This window comes from Rhinolophus sinicus, chromosome 15 (assembly GCF_057876585.1).
Source record: "Rhinolophus sinicus isolate RSI-liver-muscle chromosome 15, RSI-T2T, whole genome shotgun sequence".
NCBI classification, from domain to species: Eukaryota; Metazoa; Chordata; class Mammalia; order Chiroptera; family Rhinolophidae; genus Rhinolophus; species Rhinolophus sinicus.
The window spans coordinates 56,321,174-56,348,261 of record NC_142515.1 but is presented as its reverse complement, the minus strand read 5'-3'; the positions used below and the strand labels follow the sequence as shown (position 1 = coordinate 56,348,261).

Genomic DNA, 27,088 nt, shown 5'->3' with positions numbered 1-27,088 from the left:
CAAGGAGGGAAGGAAGGGGTTTACAATAATACCATTCTAGTTTTTGTAAATAATATCACTGACCAAGTCAGGCTGGCTCATCTCTAAATCCCTGGGCAACTAGATGTTACCTAACTTCACACTCTGACAGGTTTACAGTTGAGAAATAATTAAATGAATTTAATTAAATGCCTAATATAGTCAGAGTTTCTCAGAAGCCAGAGCATGCTCTGCTGTTTGAACTGAAAAACTAAGTCTGTATTCAAGTGATACTAAAGGGAACAATTCCTTTTCTTCTAACTTGGAGGATTTAATTTAGGTGTTTTATCAAAAACTGCTGCTCTCAGTAGATTAATGGCCTACTATATCTTTCATATTAAATGAATTGAGTGCAGAATGGCTTTGCTGGGTTTGAATGACAGGCTCCAGAGTTTAGCTCCTCATTCTTTAAGAAAGCATAAAATGAGGAACCAAAATCATGAGGCCTGAATTATCATATCTTTTCTCTGTGTTTTGGAGGTTTTTCCATTTTCTCTTGCCACACAGTACATTAATTAGCAATCAGGCAGCACTCGGGCCAAATGATTTCCATTCTCCTTCCCTAACAAAACACCAGCCCAGCCCATAACTTTCCATCTCATCGTGTATCTACGAAAAGAGAAACACTTCACGCATGATAGCTCTTCACAACATAGAAAGAACCTTGCTTCTTCTCTCGTTTTACCTTTCCAACAAGCCTCAACTCAACATGACCACCCCCATTTTACAAATGAAGAAACTAAGCAAGAACTTGCTCCTGGTCACACTAGTAAGTGGCAGAGCTAGGACAGGACCCCAAGTCAGGCTTCCTTCCCCTCCACTGTAGTAGTCTCACGTGACTTCACTTTGTAATTGGTCACTAGTTCTTTTAGTATAAACCTACACCCTACCTTCTTTTTTTTACTATCTCTTATTCCATTCTGAATTTAAATGAATGAATCCTTCCTCAGCTCCTGCTGCCATATCTTTCTAGCCTCATTTTCATTGTTCACATGAATCCCAGGCTGCAGCCACATCAAAACACATACCATGTACTATGCACACAAAGACTTTGTTTTTGCTTAGTGCTGTTCCCTCTGCTATAATGCCCTTCCCCACCTTTTTTACCTCCCCACTTTTCCCAAACCAAATGTCATTTCCTCCACAGGGCCTTTGGAAATGCTCTCCCCTTCTTGTATAGAAAAAGATAACCATGCAGGTGGAAACAAAAAGAGAGCAGCAGTCGCTAAACTTATTTCAGACAAAACATACATGACGCCAAAAACAGTAATAAGGGAAAAGAAGGCCATTATATAATGATAAAGGGGTCAATTCATTAAGAAGATATAACAATCATACACATAAATATATATGCTCCCAACATTGAAGCAACTAAAGACATAAATATTAACAGATCTGAAGGGAGAAATAACCAGCAGTACAATAATAGCAGGAGATGTCACTACTCTACTTTCAATAATGGATAAATCATCCAGTCAGAAAATCAACAAGGAAACATTGGATATGACTTCACTTAAAATCAAATGCACCTACAAAACATTCCATTCAGCAGCTGCAGAATACACATTCTTCTCAAACCCACATGGAATATTCTCCAGTATAGATCAGAGGTTAGGTCACAAAATAAGCCTCAAAATTTTTAAGAAGATTGAAATCATATGAAATATCTTTTCTGACCACAATGGTGTGAAACTAGAAATCAATAACAGGAAGAATATTAAATAATTCAAAAATATGTAGAAGTTACAAAGCAATTTCCTGTGCAACAACATAGATGAACCTAGAGAGTACTATCCTAAGTGAAATAAGTCAGACTAAGAAAGACAAATGCTATATGATCATACTTATATTTGGAATCTAAAAAACAAAGTAAACAAACAAAACAGAAACAGAAACAAACTCATGGATACAGAAAATAAACTTATGACTGCCAGATGGGAGGTACTTGAAGGACTGGGTGAAAAAGGTGAAGGGATTAAGAAATACAAATTGGTTACCAGATGGTAAGTGGGTGGAGGGTGGGAGATGAGAGTAAGGGGGATCAAATATATGGTGATGGAAGGAGAACTGACTCTGGGTGGTGAACACACAATGGGATTTATAGATGATGTAATACAGAATTGCACACCTGAAAACTATGTAATTTTACTAACAATTGTCACCCCAATAAATTTAAAAAAAACCAAACACCCAAAAAAAAAAAAAGAAATACAAATTGGTAGTTACAAAACAGTCATGGGATGTGAAGTACAGCATAGGGAAAATGGTCAATAATATGGTAATAAATGTGTATAGTGTCAGGTGGGCACTAGACTAGTCAGGGAGAGAACTTATTAAATTATGTAAATGTCTAACCACTATGTTGTACACTTGAAACTAATATAAAATAATATTGAATGTCAACTGTCACTGAAAAATAAAAAATTAAATTAAATCATTAATTTTTTTAAAACCTCCTGAACACCAAATGAGTCAAAGAAGAAATCAAAAGGGAAATTAAAAAATACCTTGAGATAAATAAAAATGGAAACACAGTATACCAAAACATAGAATGCAGCAAAAGCAGTTCTAAGAAGGAAGCTTGTAGTATAATTCCTACATAAATAAAAAAGAAATATCTCAAATAACCTAACTTTAGCCCCTAAAGAACTAGAAGAAGAACAAATTAAGCTCAAAATTAGCAGAAGGAAGAAAATAATAAAGATCAGAGTAGAAATTAATGAAATAGATACTAGAAAAACAATAGAAAAGATCAACAAATCTAAAAGCTGGTGTTTTTGAAAAGATGAAAAAAATTGAAAAACTTTTAGTCAGACTAAGGAAAAAAGAGAGAAGACACAAATAAATAAAATCAGAAATGAAAGAGGAGAAATTACAACTAGTATCACAAGAACACTAAATATCATAAGAAACTACTATAACAATTCTTCACCAACAAATTAGGTAACCTAGAAGAAATGGATAAATTTCTAGAAACATACAACCTAAAAAGACTGAATCATGAAGAAGTAGAAAATCTGCACAGAATAATTACTAGTAAGGAAGTTGAATCAGTAACCAAAAATCTCCCAAGAAAGAAAAGTCCAAGACCATATGGCTTCACTAGTGAATTCTATTGAATATTTAAAAGTCCTTCTCAACTCTTCTGCAAAATTGAAGAGAGAACACTTCCAAACTCATTATAGGAGGCCAGCATTATTCTCATACCAAAGCCAGAGACAATACAAGAAAAAAAAATATTGTAAGCTAATATCCTTAATAAACATAGATTTTAAAAAATCTTCAACAAAATATTAGCAAACCAAAGTCAACAGTACATTAAAACAATTATACACCATAAACAAGTGGGATTTATTCCTGGGATGCAAGAATGGCTCAACAATCAATGTTTAGCAAATCAATCAATGTGATACACCACATTAAAACAAAATGAAGAATATAAATTATATTATCATCTCAATAGATGCCAAAAAAGCATTTAACAAATTCAACATCCTTTCATGATAAAAACTCTCAAACAAATCAGGTAAAGAAAAATGTATCTCAATATAATATATAATAAAAGCCATATATGACAAACCTACTGCTAACATACTCAACAGTGAAAGGGTGAAAGCTTTTTCTTGAAAATCAGGAGTAAGACAAGAATGCTCACTCTCTCCACTTTCATTCAAATAATACTGAAAGTCCTAGACAGGACAATTAGGAAAGGAAAAGAAATAACATACATCCAAATCAAATATTACACCAAAAAATTGTTAGAATGAACAAATGCAGTAAAGTTGCAGGATACAAAAACAACATCAAAAATCAGTTGTCTTCCTATGCACTACCAACAAACTGCCCAAAAAAATATTAAGGGTCGAGGAGATCCAAGACAGCAGAGTAGATAAACACTGTGCTTGCCTCATCTCATCAATACATCAAAATTACAACTAATTATAGAACAATCAACCTTGAGAACCATTTGAAGTCTAGCTGAACAGAAGCTTTATAACTAAGGATATAAATAAGAAGCCATGTCGAGACTGGTAGGAGGAACGGAGATGCAAAATGGGATAGGCTGGTCCCACACCCAAGTGTGGTGGTTGAAAATTGGGAAAGATATCTCAGCCACAGATATTCTCCATGAAGGAGCAAGGGACCCCAGACCCCCACACCAGGTTCCCAAGCCCAAAGTACTGGTGCTGGGAAGAGGAGCCCCCTCAACTTCTAGCTGTTGAAAGCAGTGGGGATTCCAACTGTCCAGGTGGGATGGAAGGCTACGGGAAATCCAGACATCCTTTTAAAGGGCCCGAGCAGGCACTCACCCTGGGCTCCAGTGGAGGGATGGTGACTCTAGATGCATTGGAGACACATGGGAAGAGACTGAGTTGTGTAACTTCAAAGCTAGGACTGGAGGGATAGTCCTCCTTTTCCCTGTATGGGGCTCTTCTCCTGTGCAGCCAATAGGTGGGCGCCATCTTTCCTATGTTGATTCTACCTCCGTGGGCCAAATCTGAATTTCATTGTCCTGGTGAGCTACACTGCTCCATCCTGCTGACTCACTGAGACCCTGCCTCACCCAACTTGCCCACCTCAGAAGGCTTAATCAGTGGCTGAATCTTACAGGAGCTGGCAGGTGGCAGCAGGCCTCAGAGTGTCCTGGCTTTTTGCAGGGCTACCCTAGACCTGGTACAGGGGTCAGCGATCCTCAGTTCACAGTGGGGCCTCTTCCACGCACCTCCAGGTACAGTGAGCAACTGTAGGCAGTGACCAACTGTAGATCGATTTGTAGCTCCTATGAGGTAGTCCCCAGCCAGCCACAGTCATTGGCTAACCTGGGCCTGCCCCATAGCCCTTCCCAAGAAGCCCCAGAACCACCATACTTGGAAGTTGGCTTCAGACCACAGCAGAGCACCACTCAATTAGTCCCATAAGCAGCACACACAAAGGGTGATCTCAACAAGCACCAGAGCCTGCTGGGGCAAATCCCACTCCATAGGGGTAAGGCCCCTGCACAGAATCCCATAAGCTGTGGACATAGCCTAACTCCAGAGCCAGTCAGCCTGAGGATCAATACCACCCACTGACATGCCAGGAGCAATCAAGGCTCAACTACAAAAGGAGGGCACACACAACCCACACAAGGAACATTCCTGGAGCACCTGGCACAGGTGACCAGGGAGACTGTGCCACTGGGCCCCAAAGGACCCCTAATACGTAAGGCTACCCAGCAATACTGGGAGACATAGCAGGCCTACGTAATACATAGAAACAAACACAGAGAGGCAGCCAAAATGAGGAAACAAAGAAATACATCCCAAATAAAAGAACAGGAGAAAACTCCCAAAAAAGAACTAAATAAAATGGAGGCAAGCAACCTACCAGATACAGAGTTCAAAACAATGGTTATAAGGATTCTCAAAGAACTTAGTGAGATCTTCAACAAAGAGATAGCAAGCAAAGAAAAGAACACAGAAACCATAAAAAAGAACCAGTCAGAAGTGAAGAATATAAGAACTGAAATGAAGCATGCACTAGAAGAAATCACCAGCAGACTAGATGAAGCAAATGACTGAATCAGCGATTTAGATTTTAAGGTAGCAGAAAACACCCAAATCAGAACAGCAAAAAGGAAAAAAAAAATCCCAAAAAAATGAGGATAATTTAAGAGACCTCGGGGACAACATCAAGCATAACAACATTCGCATCATACCAGAAGGAGAAGTGAGAAAACAAGGGATTGAGAATCTATTTGAAGAAATAATGACTGAAAACTTTCCTAATCTGTTGAAGAAAATAGATATACAAGCCCAGAAAGCACAGAGAGGGACTACTTTAAAACGGAAAAAAAAAATTGGCCGGCCCAGTGGGTCAGGCAGAAAGAAAGAAAGAAAATGTGGTCGTATTATTTAAAAAAAAAAAAAAAAAAAATCAATTCAAAAAAATATATGAAGGGGCCGGCCTGGTGGCTCAGGAGGTTGGAGCTCTGCACTCCTAACGCCGAAGGCTGCCAGTTCGATTCCCACATGGGCCAGTGGGCTCTCAATTACAAGGTTGCCAGTTCAATTCCTCGAGTCCCGCAAGGGATGGTGGGCTGCGCCCCCTGCAACTAGCAATGGCAACTGGACCCGCAGCTGAGCTGCACCCTCCACAACTAAGATTGAAAGGACAACAGCTTGACTTGGAAAAAAGTCCTGGAAGTACACACTGTTCCCCAATAAAGTCTTGTTCCCCTTCCCCAATAAAATCTTTTTTTAAAAAAGTATATGAATAATAAAGTGGCAATAACTATATATCTACAATTGCTTTCAATGTAAGTGGATTAAATGATCCAATCAGAAACACAGGGTGGCTGAATGGATAAGAAAATAAGACTCATGCGTATGCTGCCTACAAGACACTTACTTCAATACTTATACCAGACAAAATACGTAGACTTTAAAACAAAGGCTGTAACAAGAGGCAAAGAAGGACCCAGTAATCCCACTTCCTGGTATTTATCCAAAGAAACCCAAAATGCTACTTTGAGGGAATGTGTGCATTCCTAGGTTCATTGAGCATTGTTTACAGTGGCCAAGATGTGGAGGCAGCCTGGGTGTCTGTTGATGGAAGAATGGATAAAGAGGAGGTGATACATATATACAGTGGAATATTGTGTGGTCATGGAAGGGAATGGGTTCTTGTCATCTACGGTGGCATGTGGAGTATGTCAGACAGTGAAAGACAGGTGCAATGTGATTTCACTTATATGTGGAATCTAAAGAACAAAATAAACAAAACAAAAACAAAACCAGACTCATTAATACAGAGAACATTTTGATGGTTGCCAGGTTGAGGGGGTGGGTGAAAAAGTTGAAGGGATTAAGAAGTACAAACTGGTAGTTACAAAATAATCATGGGGATGTAAAGTAAAGCATAGAGAATACAGTCAATAATAAGGTAATAACTATGCATAGTGTCAAGTGGATAATAAATTAATAAGGGGGAATCACTTCTTAAAGTATATAAACGTCTAACCATATTCTGTACACCTGAAACTAATATAAAATAATATTGAATATCAACTGTAACTGGAAAATTAAAAAGGGGGGGGAGTGAAGTGCAATAAGTGGTCCAAATCTCCAGGTATAAAACAAATAAGTCATGAGGATGTAATGTACAGCATAGGGAATATAGTCAATAATATTGTAATAGTGTAGTATGGTGTCACATGGTTGCTGGACTTATCATGGTGATCACTTCTTTAGGTATATAAAGGTTGAATAACTATTGTGTACACCTGAAACTAATAAAAATTTTATTAAAAAATATTGTATGCTAACTATTTTTTAATAAAAAATCTTTAAAAAAGAAATTAAGAAAATAATTCCATTTACAATAGCATCAAAAAGAATAAAATACTTAGAAATATATCTAACCAAGGAGGTAAAAGACCTATACACTGAAAACTACATGACACTGATGACAGAAATTGAAGAAACCACAAATAAATGGAGAGATATCCTGTGTTTACAGATTGGAAGAATTAATATTGTTAAAATATTCATACTACTTAAAGCAATCTACAGATTCAATGCAATCCCTGTCAAAATTCCAATGGCATTTTTCACAGAAATAGAAAAAACAATCCTAAAATTCGTATGGCACCACAAAAGATTCTGAATGGCTTAAGCAATCTTGAGCAAGATGAACAAAACTGGAGGCATCTCACTTATTGATTTCAAATAATATTACAAAGCTATAGTAACCAAAACAGTATGGTACTGGCATAAAAAACAGACACATAGACTAATGGAACATGATAGAGAGCCCAGTAATAAACTCATGCATATATGGTCAACTAAACTTCAACAAAGGCACTAAATATACTGAATAAGGAAAGGATTATTTCTTCAATAAATGGTGTTGGGAATGTTAGGTAGAAGTTAGAAAACGTAGAAGGAGAAGGGATGAGAGGGGGTCCATAGTGCCTACAGAAAAAGCTCATAACTAGCTTTAATTTACTGCCTCCAGCCACGTATCTGTTTTTACAACAACAGATGACAAGAGGTGGTCTGGAGCAAGATAAGGATCTGAGTCAACGCAACTGACATCCACCCATCTTAGGAGGTCACACCCTCCCGTGGAAGAACATGCACCACTTCTCCTGCCAAATCAATATGTCACTCCCTCAACCCACCCAGCAAACTCTAAGTCTTCGAGACAATAGCTCTCTCACCATTTTTTGCTCCAGCTCTCTCGCCCACATGTTCTCTCTCCCTCTCTCCCTCTCTCCCACCTCAGCTCGGCCTGGCTTGTTCTCTTCCCTGAGAACATATCACTAATAAACCTAATAAACCCTGCTTGCATATTAATCAGCTTGCTGACCTTTGATTCTTCACTGCATCAGCAAAAAGAACCGAAACACCTGTAACAGGAAAACTGGATATCTACATGCAAAACAATGAAATTGGATCCTATGTCATGCCTATACAAAAATAAACTCAAAGATTTAAATGTAAGACCTGAAAATGTAAAACTCTTTGAAGAAAAATAGGGGGAAACTCCTTCACTTTTATCTTGGCAATGATTGTTGTTGTTTTTGTTGTTGTTGTTTTTTAAATTGATGGCTTTTTCTTTTTTTCTTTTTTTTTTAACAGGACTTTATTGGGGAACAGTGTGTACTTCCAGGACTTTCTTCTGAGTCAAGTTGTTGTCCTTTCAATCTTAGTTGTGGAGGGTTCTGTTCAGCTTCAAGTTGTTGTCGTTTCAGTCTTAGTTGTGGAGGGCGCAGCTCAGCTCCAGGTCCAGTTGCCGTTTTCTAGTTGCAGGGGGCACAGCCCACCATCCCTTGCGGGAGTCAACCGGCAACCTTGTGGTTGAGAGGACACGTTCCAACCAACTGAGCCATCCGGGAGCTCAGCGGCAGCTCAGCTCAAGGTGCCGTGTTCAATTTTAGTTGCAGGGGCGCTGCCCACCATCCCTTGCAGGACTGGAGGAGTTGAACTGGCAACCTTGTGGTTGAGAGCCCACTGGCCCATGTGGGAATCGAACCGGCAGCCTTCGGAGTTAGGAGCACGGAGCTCTAACCGCCTGAGCCACCGGGCCGGCCCCGGCAATGATTGTTTTTAATATGACACCAAAAGCAAAAATAAACAGGTGGTACTACATCCAATTAAAATGTTTCTCCATAGAAAAAGAAACAACAAAATAAAAAGGCAACCTATAAAATAGGAGAAAATATTTGCAAACTATATATCCAATAAGGGTTAATATCCAAAATAGAGAAGGTGCCAAAAAATGTATACACATTTTAAGAAAGGAAAACAACTGTATTAAAATTGTAATACTCAATATATACCAATAACAAAAGATGAATACAAGTCATGTGTGTACTTTTTTTGGCACCCCCAATATATAAGGAACTCATATAATTCAATAGTAAAAAACAAATAATTTTATTTCAAAAATGGACAAAAGACCTAAATAGATATACAACAGGTCAATAGGCACACGAAAAAGTGCTCAACATCTTTAACTATCAGGGAAATGCAAATCAAAACCACAATTATTTATCACCTCACACATGTTAGGATATCTATTATCGAAAAGATAAAAGATAACAAGTGTTGGCAAGAATGTGAATTGGAACCTTCATATACTGCCTGTGGAAATGTAAAATCGTGCAGTCAGTTGCTTTGGAAAATAGTATGGCAGTTCCTCAAAATGTTAGAGTTACCATATGACCCAGAAATTCTATTCCTAGGTATATTCCCAAGTGAATTGGAAATATATGTTTACATAAAAACACACAAAAGTTCAAAGCAACATTATTCATAACAGACCAAAAGTGGAAACAACCCAAAGGTCTATCAACTTATGAATGGATAAACAAAAATGTGGCACATGCATATGTGAGTGCATTAGAATTTTATTCAGCCATAAAAAGGAAGTGAGTGCTGATATATGTTATAACATGATGAACCCAAAAACATGCTAAATGAAAAAAGACAGTCACAAAAGGCCACATAATGTATGATTCTATTTATATGAAATATCCAGAATAGGCAAATCCATAGGGACCAAAATTAGATGAGTGGTTTCCAAAGGTGTGGCGGGAGAAGGAGAAACCAGTGGGTACAGGCTTTCTTTCTGTAGTAATGAAAACGTTCTGGAATTAGGTAGTGGTGATGGTTGCACATTTTGTAAGTATACTAAAAATCACTGAATTGTACACTTTAAAAGGATGAATTTTATATTGTGTGTATTATATTTCACCTTTTTTGAAAGTCTGTTTAATCAATCTGACATCTGGATCAGAAAGGCTGGCCATAGAAGTCACCTCATATCTCTGCTGTCCTGGCTGTGGCACTGATTCCAATTATATCTGAAGTAAATCATTGCAACAGCTTCCTCCTCCTCCACACTCCAAACCCAGCCTGAATCCTGTCACTCACCTTTAGAATTTTCCCACTGTCCACCTGTATTACATGCCTTTTTATTTTCTATATTTTTTGATGTTTTGCTGATCCTAGAGAGTCTGCCCCTCCCAGAGCTAGCTGATTCCTAAGATTATAAAGGACTCTCCTGAAAGTGTGTCTTTCACATGCAAACCAACCAATCCAAAGCCCATATCCCAACGACCTCCTTTATCTAGTTCTTATACTCTGTGTCCCAATCCATCTGCCCTAATCACCCCGGGGCCAGGTATCAGACAATGAGAGACAGCCCCTGGATCCCAAAACCTGCTGAAATTATTCTAACTAGCCAAGCCTAAACCTGATTACCCTACCTTGCCTTACCTGTCCCACAGAAACCACAATGAAGGCTCTTGCCTACATTTTCCCTTCACTTCCTCTTCCCCCTGACTGGCCCTGGTACTTCCCCATTTGGCCCTGTGTGGCATGCCATGCCCTCTATTTCCAGGAATATGGGAGTAAAAACTTCTTCCTTCAAGACAGTCATTTCCACGTCTGCAAGTCTTATCATACCTGATAAAAACAAGCCTGAGTACGAATTAAAACACCACCCTTCCAACCTAGTTCCACCCTCCCTTTCCCACCTACCTTCTCACCACCGCTGATGCTGCTGGAGCTTTACAGCCACCCCACACATCTCCAATTTCCTAAGCACAATACACTCCTTTGTCATATGCCTTTGCACATGCTGGGTACTCCATCTAGAGTGCCCTCTCCAGCCTCTTTGCCTCACTTATTCCTATGCCACCATCAAGCTTCACTTTACAATGCTGCATGGTACGATCTCCCACAGAGCCCTTACCCTGTGTGTCTATGGCCTGCCTGGCCAGTGAGTTCCGCCAAGAGAAGCACCATAATCCCTCATCTCTGGATCCCCAGGGCTTAGCATAGAGCCAGAATATTATCAGTAACTCCAGAAATGCAGGGTTTTCTTTTTTTAGTGTAAGAAATCTCACCTATAGGAATGGAAGCTCCTTGAGGGAGCCTTTCCCCTCTGGGTCCTTAGCAACCGCTGGCCCTGGGTAAAGGCTTCTGGGCTGCGTGAGTGAACTGGAATGATGACTGAGCAAATAAACAGGTGGGAGGAGGGTGGCTGGGGAAGGTGGGCTGGTCTCCGGGAGCCTGAGAAGCAAGCTGTACTCACACTGTTCTTCCCATTCGCGCTCCTCCTTCTCACTGGCGTGACTCTGCAGCTGGGCCTGCTTCAGGGTCCAGTACAGTTCCTTTGCTCTCTGTTCTTCCTGGAGGCGAATCTGCTCTTCTCCTCGCTTCCTCTCCTCTTCCTCTTTCCTCTAAAACATCATTGGGACAGAATAATGTTAGGTGACAGTGACAGTTCATGAGGGAGAAGTGCCTCTGTGATTCTGCAGCAGGGGAGGGCTGAGTTGTCTCAGGATGGGTCTGCTCAGCAGTGGCCACTTCAGTCTCAGTCTCTACACACGTGAAATGACAATAGTTACACCTACCGTGTTTCCCCGAAAATAAGACCTAGCCAGACCATCAGCTCTAATGTGTCTTTTGGAGCTAAAATTAATGTAAGACCCTATATTATATTATATTATATTATATTATATTATATTATATTATATTATATTATATTATACCCAGTTTTATATTATATTTAAAAAAGACCGGGTCTTATATTAATTTTTGCTCCAAAAGACGTATTAGAGCTGATGGTCTGGCTAGGTCTTATTTTTGGGGAAACACAGTAGTCAGGCTGTGGTAAGAATCAAATGGGCTGAAATATGTGGAACAATCTGTGAACTCTAAAACTTTCTGCAAAGATAAAAGGACTCTGGGCCATCCTTGGCCACACTTCCATCCTGGGGGAAAAGGGAGGGTAGGTACAGGGGGAGGGGGAGGGGCAGGTCTTCCTGGAGGCCAATTTAGCAGGATATGATCATATCTTAACCTTATGTCCAGATAAGATATTTCAAAAAGAGAGCAGATTAGGGGGCCCCAAGTCTCCAATTTTTGTCCCATTTTTAAGCTCCAAAAAGGTCGTTTTGTGTGTGTGTGTATTTTCCGCTACCTTATTTTACATCAAAGTAACAAGCACATGCTAAACATGGAATATAAAACACTTGTTATAAAAAAAAAACAACTCTCCAAACTACTTTATCCCCACTGACCCCACCCTAGTCGATGACCAAAGGCCACCATTTTCAATTATTTCAGCTGTTCCTTCATGTGGTTACATCTATGTCTGAGTAATGCTGCTAATTTTGATTTATCAATTCTAGATAAGTTACCTACTGCCTTTCTTTTTTGGTACATGAGTATTTAGCACTTACATTTCCCACACAGATACATGCCCGTACCTTTCCTCTCCTCCTCTGCACAACAAATTTCTATCACAATTTGTGGTTAAACCAATAATCATTGTAAATACAGCTCACTACAAAGCCAGATAGGGTGCTATTTCTACCAATTCTAAGAAGTACATTTTTTTAACTTTCTAACATAATCTCTGAACTACGGGTATGTCTCATAACTTATAACTTGCCTTTTAAATAGGCAACAGGTTTTTTTCTTTCTTCTTAAAATAATGATACATTTTACAATTAATGTCATCTTAAATTTAATAAAGTATGGTAGTATGGTGGCTTATTTTTCAAAATTTTTTTTTTTTGCTGCTTTTTCCTGAGTTAATAATTGTTTTATCTCAAAGTTGGAGATTGTCTTTTCCCAAACTTATCTAATATCTGTAGTAAATCTTTCTCTGTGTTTAACCAAGTGCTTTCTATTATACCAGGTAATACAGCAGTTATCTTTTCCAAAGGGACGCTCTGCCCCCAGCTGCCATCTTTCCTTCGTCTCCAATCTCCACTGGTTACTATCTGGGTCTCCTGTCCATCCATCTACCCAGGACGCACCTCTTAGCCCTCCCAGAGTTGAAGCCCTTGTTTCTTTGTTCCATGTTTTCTTTTTTGGCTACTTCCTCGTTTTGCAGCAACATAGCTTACAGTACTTCTCAGGTAAGGATGTACAGAGACACTTTCTGAGTCTTGTCTGAAAACATCTATATGCTACCTTCACAAATAACTCCTAATTTAGCTGAGCATAGAATTTGATTAAAAATCATTTTTCTGCAGAATGTAAAAGACCTTACTTCCTTGTCTTCTAGCATCCACTGCTGCTACTAGGATTCTCATTCTTCTGCATAAGACACTAATTTTTCTCTTTATCACTGATGTTCTGTACTTTTTAAAATAATATGCCTTACTGTAGATTTTCTTCCACTGATTGTTTTAGGCACTCAGAATGCTTTTGACCTAGAATCCCAGGTCTTTCCAGTCTAATATGTCTTGGTTTAGGATTTCTTTGATAATTTATTTTCCTTTCATTTCTCTTTTTGCTTTCTGGAACACCTGTTTGTCAAATATGGGACTTCTTGAATTGACTTCTAAGAGCCTTATCATTTTTCTCTTATTTTCCATCATTTGTCTTTTTTTTTTGTTCTATTTCCTGGTCGATTTTATGACTTTATCTTCCAAACTTTCTACTGAATTTTTTTATTTCCGCTATTGCATTTGTAATTCCCAAGCACTCTTTCTTGTCCTTTGGATGTGCCTTTTTGCTTCATTGTACCCTATACTTTTTTCACGAATGCAATAGCTCATCTCTCAGGGTTTTAGAGTCTTTTTCTTCCTCATATTCTGATTCAGGTCTAGTGCGTCTGTTTTTTGCCTTTGGGTTTTATGTTAAAGTTGTTTTTATTTGCTGCCCGTCATTCATGTTGGAGGCTTTCCTCACCTGTCTGATGTTGCCCGACTGTTCATGTTCAAGAGAGAAAGTAAGTGTCTGAACAGGAGGGCTTCCGTGTACATAGGGCTTCCTTGAAAGGCAGGCTTCACTCTAGGGTGACTGGCTGAGGAGCCAGCCATTTCATTAAGGAACACTCAAATGGAAGAATCTAGAAGTCCTGTCTCTGAGACTATTCAGTGTGGGTGGCGTCTGACACCAGCGTTCCAGGAGTCCGTGGTGGAGGCAGGCTGCAGGAGGGACAGCCTGTAGACACAAGTAAACAGGACCCCTTTCTGGGAACACTATGCCTTGAAGTGCCTTCCTTGCAAATTTCCCCCTCACACCCCCCCAATACTGGCCAGAAACAGTCTTCCCAGGATTGGTAGGGGCAGCAGTGCTATCTAGGTAAGACATCCCAAGCCCAGACCAGACCCCACATGAGCCCTCGTCCCTGTTTCTCCCCTGCAGGGTGCTCTTGGACCCTCTCCTCCATGCAAGCTGTTAACCAAATGCCTGAAGGAGCTCCAGAACTCATATTTATGAGTCATCCCGGGACCCAGTGGCCAGGCCATGGTTCCGGAAGGGTGGCCTAGCAAGCAGATGAATCCTACTGGCCAGCACAGCATCTTTATCGAAGGATCGCATGAGATTGAGTCACCAGAATGGAGCTAACAGGCTGGTTTTTATGTGGCTCAAACTGTTACTTTGCTATTGACAAAGGTACCACAAAAAAATACTTGCCAGCCTTGTGCACCCAGCGGCAACTTTGGCTGCAGTTCTCACTGTTCAGAGTTCAGACATTTACTTACTCCTCTTTCCCACATGCCCCTCCCCTGTTCTCACCACTGGGCTTGATTCACTGAGCCTCAAACCTTTCCCTTTCAACTCTCCATCTCCTTCTGGTCAGAGGGAGGGTGTAGTAGCCTGGAAGAAACAGGTGACAATGGGGACATATGGGTCCAATCACTCCATGTAGTAACTTGTCCCCAGTCGCCAATCTCAGCTCCACCCTTCACAGTCCTGAGCCTGTGGGGGTTGTGGGTGCAGCCAGCTCAATACCATCAGCCCCCTTTCTGCAGGCACCCCACTGAGCCCCTCTATCTCCCAGCTGCCAAACTTTGGTGGACATTTTCCCATTTATTCTTCTCTCCTCTCATTTTCTCCTCCTGGTGGCTTATAACTTTTTCAGTCCTTTGCCACTATTTTAATAGATCAATAACAAAAAGAGGAGCTAACTGAGTTTTTAATCCTTCATTAAAAAAAAAAGACAAGGTTTCTTTTTCTTTTGGAATGGCATAGATTGAGGATTTTTCTCCATTCAATGATTAATTTTTAATTCTAAAAAACAAAATTCCAACTTCCTAATGGCCCACTCTTGGGGGTGAGGGGGAGATTAAGGACTAAAGAAGTTAAGTGGCCTCATCGAGTCATTCACTAAATGCCTACTAATTGAGCATTTAGAGTCTCAGCCTGTTCTAGGCACTGGACAGACAGCAGTGAGCAAGACAGACACAGGCTCCACTCTCTCAAAGCCTACATTCCAATGGGCAAAAACACTGAAACAAAAATCAAGAAATATCAGAAAGTAATAAACAGTGTGCAGAGAATTCAAACAAGGTAAGTGATAGAGAGAATCTGGGAGGCTACTGGGGCTATTTGACCAGAAGCCCTCTCAGAAAGGGTGACATGATTTAAGACTTGAACAATAAGAAGGAGACCGGTAAGTGAAGATCAGGGAGAAGAAAATTCCAGGCAGAGGGAACCACAAGCGCAATGTCCCCAGAACTATAATAGGTTTCGCATGTTTAAGTATACAATTATCCACTGTGGCTGGAGGGGAAAAAGTTGAAATTCTATTTTTGATGAGTTGGAGATGCCACCGGACAGCCAAGAGACCTGCCATTAGCAGGGGGATGTGTGAGCTTGGGGTTTAAGGGCAAGTTCAGGCTAAGATACTGACTGAGAAGGCATCTGTATAAGGATGATGTGTCTCAGCCATGGGACTTAATGCTGTCACTGAGAAACAGAACATAAATCAAGAGAAATCACCCAGAGTGTCTGAGGACACTCCACTATTTAAAAGTTGACAGAGAGTTGGAGTCAGAAAAGGAGCTTCAGAAGGAAGCCAAAGAAAGATAAAACCTAGAAGGGACGATGTCTGTAGAGGAAGCCAAGAGAAGAAAGCATTTTGAGTAAAAGGGCGTAAACTGAGCTGCAGGCCACTGAGACATCGCAAAGATAAGGACAAAGGAGCCACAAAGGACTGAGGGGCATGGCCACAGGACGTGATGGCAGCACTTGACAAGAGCTGCCTTAGTGGAGTGGAGGGACAGCTGACCACGTGGTGAGGAGGGATAGTGGAAGTCACTGCAGACAACCCTTTTGACATTTCCTGGGGAAAGGAACAGAAACAGGAAGTGGCAGCCAGGGGAGTATGTGGGGTGAAGATAAAAATGGGATAAGCTGGTTGATTTTAAGATGGGAAATACTAGAACAGAAAGATAATGACTACTGCAAAATTAAAACCAAAGTCTGACTCCAAAGTTGAATCAGTTGAGTTTTTCCCCAAAACTGTATTTACTTTCATCAGTCACTAGCATCTCAATAGCTCAGAGATCACCCTTCACACTGGTATAGCATTCCTCAGGTTACGTGGTGGGTTTCCGTTCCTCCCCCAGGGCTCCCTAATCTCTGGCTGTCTCACTGCATCATTCATTACACAGGGCACCAACCAAAACAGCTTCCACCCAGGCACTTCACATTTATCACCTGCCCTCAGGGGTCTTTCGGGCAGGTACACGTGTAAGGGAAAGTCCAGACAGTCGAGACTTGTCAGAGCCAGTGGGGCTTTTATCCCCTGGTCCAACACCCTTGTGCAGATAAGGAGTGTTCTAGCAGCTTGCTCAGGCTGCCACAACAATGTACCACAGACCAGGGGGCTTAAACAACAGATGTTTATTGCCCCACAGCTGTGGAAGCCAGAAGTCCAAGATCACAGTGTCAGCAGGGTCGGTTTCATTCTGAGGCCTCTTTCCTTGGCTTGTAGAAGACTGTCTTCTTATATCTTCACATGGTCTTTCCTCTGTGCTCACACGTGTCTGTGTCCAAATGTTCTCTTCTTATAAGGATACCAGACACAATGAATTAGGGCCCACCCTAAGGACTTCACTTTAACTTAATTACCTCTTTAAATATCTTATCTCCCAATATGCTTACATTCTGAGATACCAGGGACTAGGACTTTAACACAGGTAAGTATTTTAGAGGGACGTAATATTGAGCCCATAATAAGACCACGCCCCAGGGAAGGGTCATGACTAGCAGACAGTGGATAAGTGGCATTCGACCACTCACCTCAAAGTACTACGCAGTGTTCCTATTCCCACCAGTGGTGGTTAACATGAAGCAGCGAGTTAAATGGAAGCACCCATTTCCCCCACCCCCAACCCATGGCAGCCACCATGCTATGCTCTGCTTCTACAAGTTCAACTTTTTTAGTTTCAACATATAAGGGAGATCATGTATTTTCTTTCTGTTTCTGGTTTATTTCATTTAGCATAATATACTCCAAGCTCATCTGTGTTGTGGCAAAGGCAGAATTGTCTTCTTTTTTAAGATTGAATAATAGTCCATTGTGTGTATATGTACCACATTTTCTCTATCCATTCATCAGTCAGCAGACACTTAGGTTGTATTTGGTGAAAGGGTGCAAAGTTTCAGTTATGCTGGATAAATAAATTCTGGAGCTTTAACATGCACCATCGTGACTATAGTTAATTCTGTATTGTATACTTGAAATTTGCTAACAGAGTAAATCTTAAGTGTTCTCAACACACACACACACACACACACACACACACACACATACACACAAATGGTAAGTAGGTGAGGTGATGGATATGTTAATTAGCTTGATGGTGGCCATCATTTCACAATGTATACACATATCAAAACATTATGTTGTATACCTTAAATATATACCATTTTTATTTGTGGATCAATAAAGTTGGGGGGGGGATTACCCCCAAACAAATATATAAACAAATAAATAATTGGCAGTGCCAGTGTCTACTCAATCCTCTTCACCTGAGACTGGGCTAACACCCAGGGAGACAGAACCCCCAGCAACTTTCATCTCAAAGGACAATGACTGCCCACTTATGATGACAAAAGGGAGCTCTTCACACGGAGGAGGAAGACAAAAGCGCACATTTTGCCACTACAAATAGAGAGCATTGCCTCTTACTCTCCGCAGTCTTGCTAAAATGCTCAACCCTCACAGGTGAAATTGCCTGAAAACTCTCATTTTTGTTGCTACAATCAGAATCCTTTGCCCCATCTGTGATCACTAAAGAAAAGTCATCTTTCTTACGTTTAGCAGCCAAAGGCCAATGCAGCCAAAAGGCAGCAAACACGCCCCTTCTACCCTAGGAATCAATCGCCTTTTTCTGGCAAGCCCGGAGCCCTCTGAGCTGTCCAGCTTATCCAATCCCCCTTCTCCTGATAACCCATCAGTAACAGCACACCGCAGTGGCCCAAGACGCCTGCGTCTGCCTCACCCCAGTGGAAAATGTCACCGACATAGACGCTTTTTCTGGAAGGCACAGTCATTTTTGTTGTTAGCCTGGCCCCAGTAACACCACCCTGCTTTGTGAGGTGATGCATTCTAAGAGGGCAGGGCCCGGCCCGAGATGTTTATACCTCATTGCCAGTGCCCAGCGCAGGGCCTAGCAGATAGTGGGCGCTCCGTAAACACACCCAGAGGACTGAGTGAATTCATGAACAGATGAAGATAAGACAGGGATTGTGACGATCCGCGCCAGGGAAAGGGTAAACCACATCGTGTTGTCTTGATGGTGCCAGTCTTGTCCAAGAGAAGCTCAGATAAAGTCTATAATTTTCAAGAGAAAATCACAACATGGAAAGTTTTCCCACCGTTTATAATCCTATTGGGAATAAGGCAGAGATGGCAGTTTTGAAGGAAACCCAAATTTTGCCACCCTGAAGCTGCCTTTTGGGGACAATAATTTTAAGCTGTTTATAAGAAGCAAGAGTCAGAAAGAACCTTTGGCATCCCCCACCCACCCCTTTCTTACCACAGAGATTCAGACAGAAGAACCTGCTTCAGGAAGGGAGCCTCGGCTAAATCACCTTAAGAATCTTTACCCCAGCATTAGTCAGGAAGACTTTAAGCCTGTTAGCTAGATACAACACCCTCCTGCCCATCACCTGTTTCCCATTGTTTCTGAGATGCCCAGCAAGAAATTTCCTGCCATGTATGTTTCTCTCTTCCTCAACTACCTGTAAATCGCCCATTCTTACTTCTGAAATCTAAGATCCCATCCTCCCCCTTTCTCCTTTGTCCAAAAATGTCATACATACCCAGTGTTGCCTCACTGTCTTTGCAATTTTCATGCTTATGTGAATTCCCCATGCTCATGTATTAAACATTTGATTTTTCTCCTGTTAATCTGTCTCTGTTAGTTTGATTATTAGCCCTGCTAGAAGAACTGAGAAGGTGGGAGGAAAAGTATTCATTTCATTTTAGTCCCTACAGTTTCTATAGCTGTAAGGATGTCATTATGTGGCCAAAATGAACTCCAACCTTAAAGGAGAAAAAGCAAAAAGAAAATGTCTTTGAAGAGAAAATGGAGAAAAATCAAAGGACAATTTAACTGTATCCACTGTGGGGAAACTGGGAGGAGATGGAAGGAGGAGGGAAACCAGGAGGTGAGGAAGGAGGTCACAGGACCTGGGGTGGAGGGAGAGACCAGGACCCTTACTGTCTGTGTTCCGTGCCCTTACACAGAGGAGAAAGCCCCCAAAAGCAGTCTCATGAGTTAAGAAAGCAGGAAAATAAAATGCAAATTTTATCTGGCCTCATGATCCCCTTTCTTCTAAAGAAACACTTTTATATGCATGCAAATTGCATTCAAATAGCACCAGCCACAACAGAATGGTTTTTAAAAACAGGTTTCCAGCTGTCTGTGTCTTCTATTTTGAAGTTCCCTTTTTAATCCTACACAAGATTCTGAAAATTCCCCTCCTCGCCCCTCCCCCACCCCCACCCCCATTTCCTAAAAGGAATTCCCACTGTTATCTTGCCTATGACTAAGAATTCACAGACTCACATCCTCAACACAGGCTGCCCAGCCAAACTCCCTACACGACCAGCTTCTCACCAGCTTCTCTCCTCTCCTCCAGCCCCCATCCATCTCCCACTTCTGCGCGGTAAAATCCCCAGCACATCCAGTCAAGCACATTCTCTTTCCTCCAAGTCTGCATCTCCTTCCCAGCTCCCCGTGGCAGGAGAGTGGTACCATCTACCCACCCCTCAGCCTGGGGCTCAGTCGCTTTTGCTCTTTGCTTTCCCTCATCCCAACATCTAATTGATGTCAAGCCTTGTTGATTTCACCACCACCATTTCTCTACGTCCATCCCCTTCTAGCTCTTTCCATAGTCACCGGCTCATCATTTCCCACCTTGACCACTGCAAAAATCTCTTAATTGGTCTCTCCCTCCCCCTAAACTTTCATCAGTTGAGTCACACCACCACTACCAGTTGTCCTCATAAAACTTGATCCCGCCATGACCCTCTTTGTATTGATACCCCCACAGCTCTGTTTTGTCCACAGAGAAGAGTCCACTTCTTAACGTAGCAGCCAAGGGTTTCACAGCCAAGCTTTCGAGGCTTATGTCTGGCCCCAGCCATTATGTGCTTGTTCCTCTCCCCGCAGCTGACCATTCATCATTCCACATATCTCCTTCCATTTCCTGCCTTTGCTGCATCCAGACTCGTGGAGGTACTCATTTGCCCTCCGCTGCCATCCTCATGGCATGGTTGGGGCTAAGCGTTGCTCAGAGAGGTGTCCCTCTCTCCCCGGGCACCCTGGAAGCCTTTGGAGATCAGGGAGTCTATTGCTACCACCACCATCCTCTCCCCAAACAACCTGCACTAAGTCTCTCAGGGGGAAAATAAGTATTAAATTAATGTTGTTGGTGCATTGCTGTATGCAAGACTGACATTCTGTTAGAATCTGGATGTTGAAAGACCCAATAAAAATGATCTAAGCCAATCTCTAACCCGAAGCATAAATTCCTTTGGTGAAGCTGTCTCAGGTATCTATTGCTGATTCGCAAAGTACCAGAAAATGTAGTGCTCTAAAACAACAACTCTTCATTTGCTTGTAAGTTAATAATTTGGGCAGGGCTTGGCGGAGGGTCCTCCTCTCCACATGGTGTTGGCTGAGGTCAAGCGCTTAGCTGAGCTCATTCACTTGGAGAACCAAAAAGGAAGGCTTCCCTCACATTTCTGGTGCCTTGGTTCTCCTCCACATAGCCTCTTTCTCTCGGCTTGGCTGGCTTGGGTTTCCTTCCAGCATGGTAATCTAATGTAGAAGGTTTCTTATGTGCAGCTGCCAAAAGTGAGCATTGCCAGAGGGACAAAAGTAGAAGCTGCAAATCTCTTATAGCCTGTCCTCAAACGTTACAGAGTCACTTCTGCAGATCAAAGTACCTTCTACAGATCAAAGCTAGTAGCCACAAGGCGACACAGACTCCCAGGAGGGGAAAGAGACCCCACCTCTCAAAGGAAGGAGTGGCAAAGAATTTGCCACCCATCATATTTAATCCACCACAGAAACCTTTTCACATACTGTTTAGCCTATGCTTAACTATTTCCTGTGATGAAGGGCTCGTCACAACACAAGAGCAGTTCGTATACAGACCGCTCCGACAGAAAATATCCCTGCACCACACAACTCGAGTCCGCGATCTAATGTCCCTGACAGACACTGCCCTGATCAGCCCCTCCAGGGCCTCACAGACATTACTTGCATTTCTGAGGCTCCCCCAAATGCAGACATACATATCAAATCAGGATTACTATTGTACTAAAGTTTGAACACTCACATTTAGCAAATTAATTTTTAAAACAGAAACAAACACAGAGTGACCATAACCTTCTTTGGAAATGATACCAAAAGGCTGCATTTGGGTCTCTCATGAACCTGAGGGCCTGGCCAGATGGCTTTACTAAACCCTCTATGAATCCCGACACAGAGCGACCCACAATTCCTCAGCCCTCAGCACTGAGATTCTGAAGGAGACCAGCAACCAGAAAATCTCCGCTGGGAACTCAATCCCTCCGTAATCTTCTTGTGAACTGATCTCAGCACCCCAGCTCCACGGAGCCAGCCTCCCAGCATCTGGGGCTCAGCCCTCTTCTGGGGAGGAGGGAAGCCAGAGATTGGAACAGGTGACCCTCACTGTTGAAGATATATAAAAAGTATTGGTTTTCTTCCCCAGCAGACTTAAGGAATCACATGCAAAATCCAGCAACATAAACATCTCTCCACTGTGGATTGGATTTCAGATACTACTATGGAATTATTGTTAATTTCAACAGGTGTTACAATGATTATCATGGCTGTACAGGAAAATGTCCTTATTCACAGGAGATGCTGCTGAAGAACTTAAGGTTTGATCAGAAGTAAACAAACTGAGGCTCCCAGGCCAAATATGGATTCCATCTATTATTTAAAGTAAAGTTTTATGGGAACACAGCCACACCCATTTGTTTACATGGTCTCTATGGCTGCTTTTGTGCCACAATGGCCTTGTTGGGTAGCTGTGACAGAAACAGTCTAAACTATCTACTATCTGACTCTTCATAGAAAACAGAGTGCTAACCCCTGGGTGTTTGATATCTGCGACTTCCTTTCAAACTGTTCAGCAAAACAACAGAAACAAAAAAATGTATATGTGTATATGTGTGTGTGAGTGTATATACCTTTTTATACATATATGTGTATAACACATATACAGCGGACCCTTGAACAATGTGGGGTTGGAGTACCCACACCCTGCGCAGTCAAAAATCCTCAGATAACTTTTGACTACCCAAAAATTTAGTTACTAATAGCCCCCTGTTGACTGGAAGCCTTATTGATAACATAAATAGTCAATGAACTCATTTTTTAATATTATATTTATTATCTACTGTATTCTTATAATAAAGTAAGCTAGAGAAAAACATGTTATTAAGAAAATCATTAGGAAGAGAAAATACATTTACAGCATTTATTGAAAAAAAATCCACATATAAGTGGACCCACTCAATCCAAACCTGTGTGGTTCAAGGGTCACCTGTGTGTGTAGAGAAAGAGGAGAGAATGCAAATGTGGCAAAATAGTAATAATTGGTGAATTTAAGTGGAGACTATGTGAATATTCATTTTATTTTTCTTTCAACTTTTCTGCAAGTTTGAAATTTTTTTAAATAAAATGCTTTGAAAGCATAGATTGCTTCATTTAAACACTCAAGAGAATCTCCTAAAAATATGTAACTCAAAGGAAAATTGAATAAGAAGACCAATAACAATATAAATATATAATAAGCAATTGTAGTAGGTTTTAAGGTAATGAGAACAATCTCATTCACAGTAGCAACAAAAAATATTAAACTTAAGGTTTAACTAAAAAAGAAACGTGAAGCACTTAAATAAAATAATAAATTTTACTAAAGTCTAAAAATAGAAACACATAGGTACATATGTTCTTGTGAAGGGTTTGGTATTGGGTGGCCAGTGCATTAATACGTGTTAAAAAAACAACAATAAATGGGGGTGGCCAGCGCATGGGCCACTGTGAGCTGCGCCATCCTTAAAAAAAAAAAAAAAAAAAAACAGCAATCGTTATCAAAGACAAGAAGAAGCTTTGAATAACAGGAAAATCATACCGCATTCCTGAACAAGAAGATTCAGGGATTCAGAATTGTAAAAACGTCCATCCTCCACAAATACAGCTATAACGTTGCAATTCCAGTGAAAATCACCATGTGGTTTTTTGTTGTTGATGAGAGGAGGAAAGGGACAAAATAATTCAAATGTATCTCTAGCAGAAAAAAGTGGGTTAGATTAGTCAAGGTCATTTTGGAGATGAAGAGAAATGATAGGTTCTTACTCTAACAGATGTTAAGATTTAGTATTTTAAAGCTACTATAATTAAAGAAGTAAATCAGGCTCAGGAATGATCAAAGAAGAAAAATCCATAAAGAGATCCAGAAGTAAGTAAGAAGTAAGAATCAAGGCACCACGCCCAATGAGAGGAGAGGGGATAGATTACACAACAAATGATATTGGGACAACGGGCTAACCACTTGGAAGAAAACAAAGTGAGAGCCTTATATCATACCACACTCCAAAGTGAAGGAAAACTAAGTGCAAACAAATAAAATAAAGACATAGATTAGTATTTTTATAAGCTTGCGGAAGTACAGATCTTTCTAAGCATGAAACAAATCATAAAGAAAAAGATTGATATAGTTGAGTAATAAAATTTTTGAACTTCTTTACATCCAAAAGCACTATAACCAAAATTAAGAAAAAAAAACAGCACAACACTGAGAAAAACACTTGCAACATAAATGACCATAAGGGGCTAATGTCCTCACTATCTAATTATCATGGGAAAAAAGGGTTTTAAAAAAAAGTCTTTAATGGGCAAATTCCATTAATCTGCACTTCATAAAAATAATCTAATTGTTGAGATTCAGCATAATTATTATTTTCTTCTTTTTGTGTATATACATTTTCTAAATTTTCTAGCTCCTGCCCCCCAAAAGGTATTATTCCTGTAGAGAAAAAAAAATCTCAAAATAGGGATCAGGAAAAAATATTTTTTTAGGCTTCCTAAACTTCCTACAAAGGACTATAAAGCTCCTTTACCAACTCCAAACTCTCCCAGAATGAGTAGGCATGTAAGGTCACCAACAGTTCCCTATCCAAGGCCAGAAAATGCACGTTTTTCATTTCCTTGACTCTTCCCAAAACCACATTTGGGTGTTGTTATTACCCTAATATAACGAACAAGAAAGTGCAGGTTCAGAGAAAGAAGTCCAGCAAGCTTCCCAAGGTCATACAGCAGTAAGCAGTAAAGTGGGAACTGCATCCCAGTCTGGCCTGACCACAAATTCAGCTCTTTCCAGGCCTCATTTCAGGACCCTTGGTTTGGGAAGCAAAAGGCCTGAGTTCTAATCATGGCTCTGCCCCCAACCACACATGGCTTTGGCATGTCTTTTCCCCTGTCTGACCCCCCAGTTTCCTCATTTGTACAGTGAGAAGTGGATTGGCCCAAATGTTGTGTCAAGTTCCTTCCTGCTCAGATATGCCAGATTTCTGTTCTCATTAAGCATTCAGTACCAACCAATGGCCAAGGACTGGTCCAAACCCGACACCAGCCCCAGTGGCCTGGGAGCTAGAGTAGGTGGCTGCACCCAATGCCCCGTGCACTGGCTCACCTTGAATTCCTCCTGAATGCGCTCCTCCAGGACTTTGGCAGCCTTGCGGTCCTCCATCTCCACTTTCCACTTCTCCGCCAGGATCCGGGCTTTCTCATTGGCCAGAGCCTCCCGGAATTTCTTGGTGATCTCTGCCTCCTTCTGTCTCCTTCCAAGAGAAGACCAGCAGGTAAAAAGCTTGTGTGGGAAATTGAAGGACCACATAGCAGAATTTCAAACAAAAACTCTGGCCAGTATTTCTTACTCTATCAGAATGACAAATGTCTAAAATCAACACAACTCTATGTTGGCAAAGGTGGGGAAAATATAGACACTCTCCTGTAGAGATAGGAGTGGAGAGCAGCAGAATTGTTCTGGAAGCCTGGAAAAAAAGACTCCAAAATCTCATTTCTCACTCAAGTTTACAAAGATTTAGGTAGAGATGTTCATCAGAGGGTTTTAATAACCAAAAAAAAAAAAAAAAAAAAGGCAAATTACCTAAATGTCCAGAAACAGAACCATTCAGTTAGGTTCTCATGCAACGGAATAGCATTATTAGTAGTCTTCAATAACATCGTGGATCTACATTAATCAATGAATGTATCGAGGTGTGAATAAAGCTGTTTACAAAGTATGAAAAGATGCTCCCTGACTCACGATCTTTTGACTTCACGATGGTGCAAGAGATATGCATTTCATAGGAACCGTACCTTAAATTTTGAATTTTGATCTTTTCCAGGGCTAGCAACATGCTGTACAATACTCTCTCGTGCTTCTGGGCAGCAGCAGGGAGCCTCAGCTCCCAGTCAGCCACGCCAGGTCATATGGGTAAAACACCAATACTCCACAGTGTATTCATGGTATTAGAAGATTGTGCCCAACTGTAGGCTAATGTAAGTCTTTTGAACACGTTTAAGGTAGGCTAGACTAAGCTAAGATGTTCGGTAGGTTAGGTATATTAAGTGCATTTTGACTTATGATATTTTCAACTTATGATGGGTTTATCAGGATGCAACCCCATCCCTAGTTGAGGGGCATCTTTTTACCTAAAGGTTCACCATGCTTACCTTAGGTGGTAGGTGTTGGTTTGTTGTTACAATTTTACACTTAAAACACTGTCATTAAAAATTGGGGGGGAAATGTTGAAGTCAACTTCATACAGATTTCCAAGTTTGGCAAAAAAATGTTAAAAATTGTTTATGAAAGAAGTCTGACTCCAAATCTCATTGGGGACTCAACTGTCCATCTTGCGTGAGAAACGTAGGTAACATGAAAAGGAACAAACAGATAACAAAAGTGAATCCAAACTGCTCTACTGTCTCAGGGACAACTCAGTGAGGGTAAAAGCAAAAGCATGGCATATGCATTGTCTCAGTGAATCCAAGCTGTATCTGTACCAGTGTTGTTATTTCCACACCACAGGTGTGAAAACTGAGGTCCCAGATTAGCTCACCACTAACTGGTGGAGCCAGGATTTGAACCCACAAGGTCTACCTGATATAAGACTGATGCTTTGGTCATGGAATCTCAACAGAGCTCAAAACAGCCAGCCAACTACCTGGCACCTCCTTCCTCCCACCCACAACCTATTATCCTTAGCT

General features: G+C 41.0%; 1 protein-coding gene across 2 annotated transcripts in view; it reads right to left on the bottom strand.

Annotated features, from left to right (window-relative positions):
• The window catches only part of SH2D4B (SH2 domain containing 4B), a 99,001-nt gene that overhangs the window by 45,478 nt on the left and 26,435 nt on the right, over positions 1-27,088 (bottom strand). For both annotated transcript variants that reach the window (XM_074339694.2, XM_074339693.2), the window contains exons 3-4: positions 25,509-25,656; positions 11,605-11,752 (exon numbers count right to left, since the gene is read on the bottom strand). In XM_074339694.2, the coding sequence (XP_074195795.1) occupies positions 11,605-11,752; positions 25,509-25,656 (296 nt within the window). The remainder of the gene's footprint in view (positions 1-11,604; positions 11,753-25,508; positions 25,657-27,088) is intronic.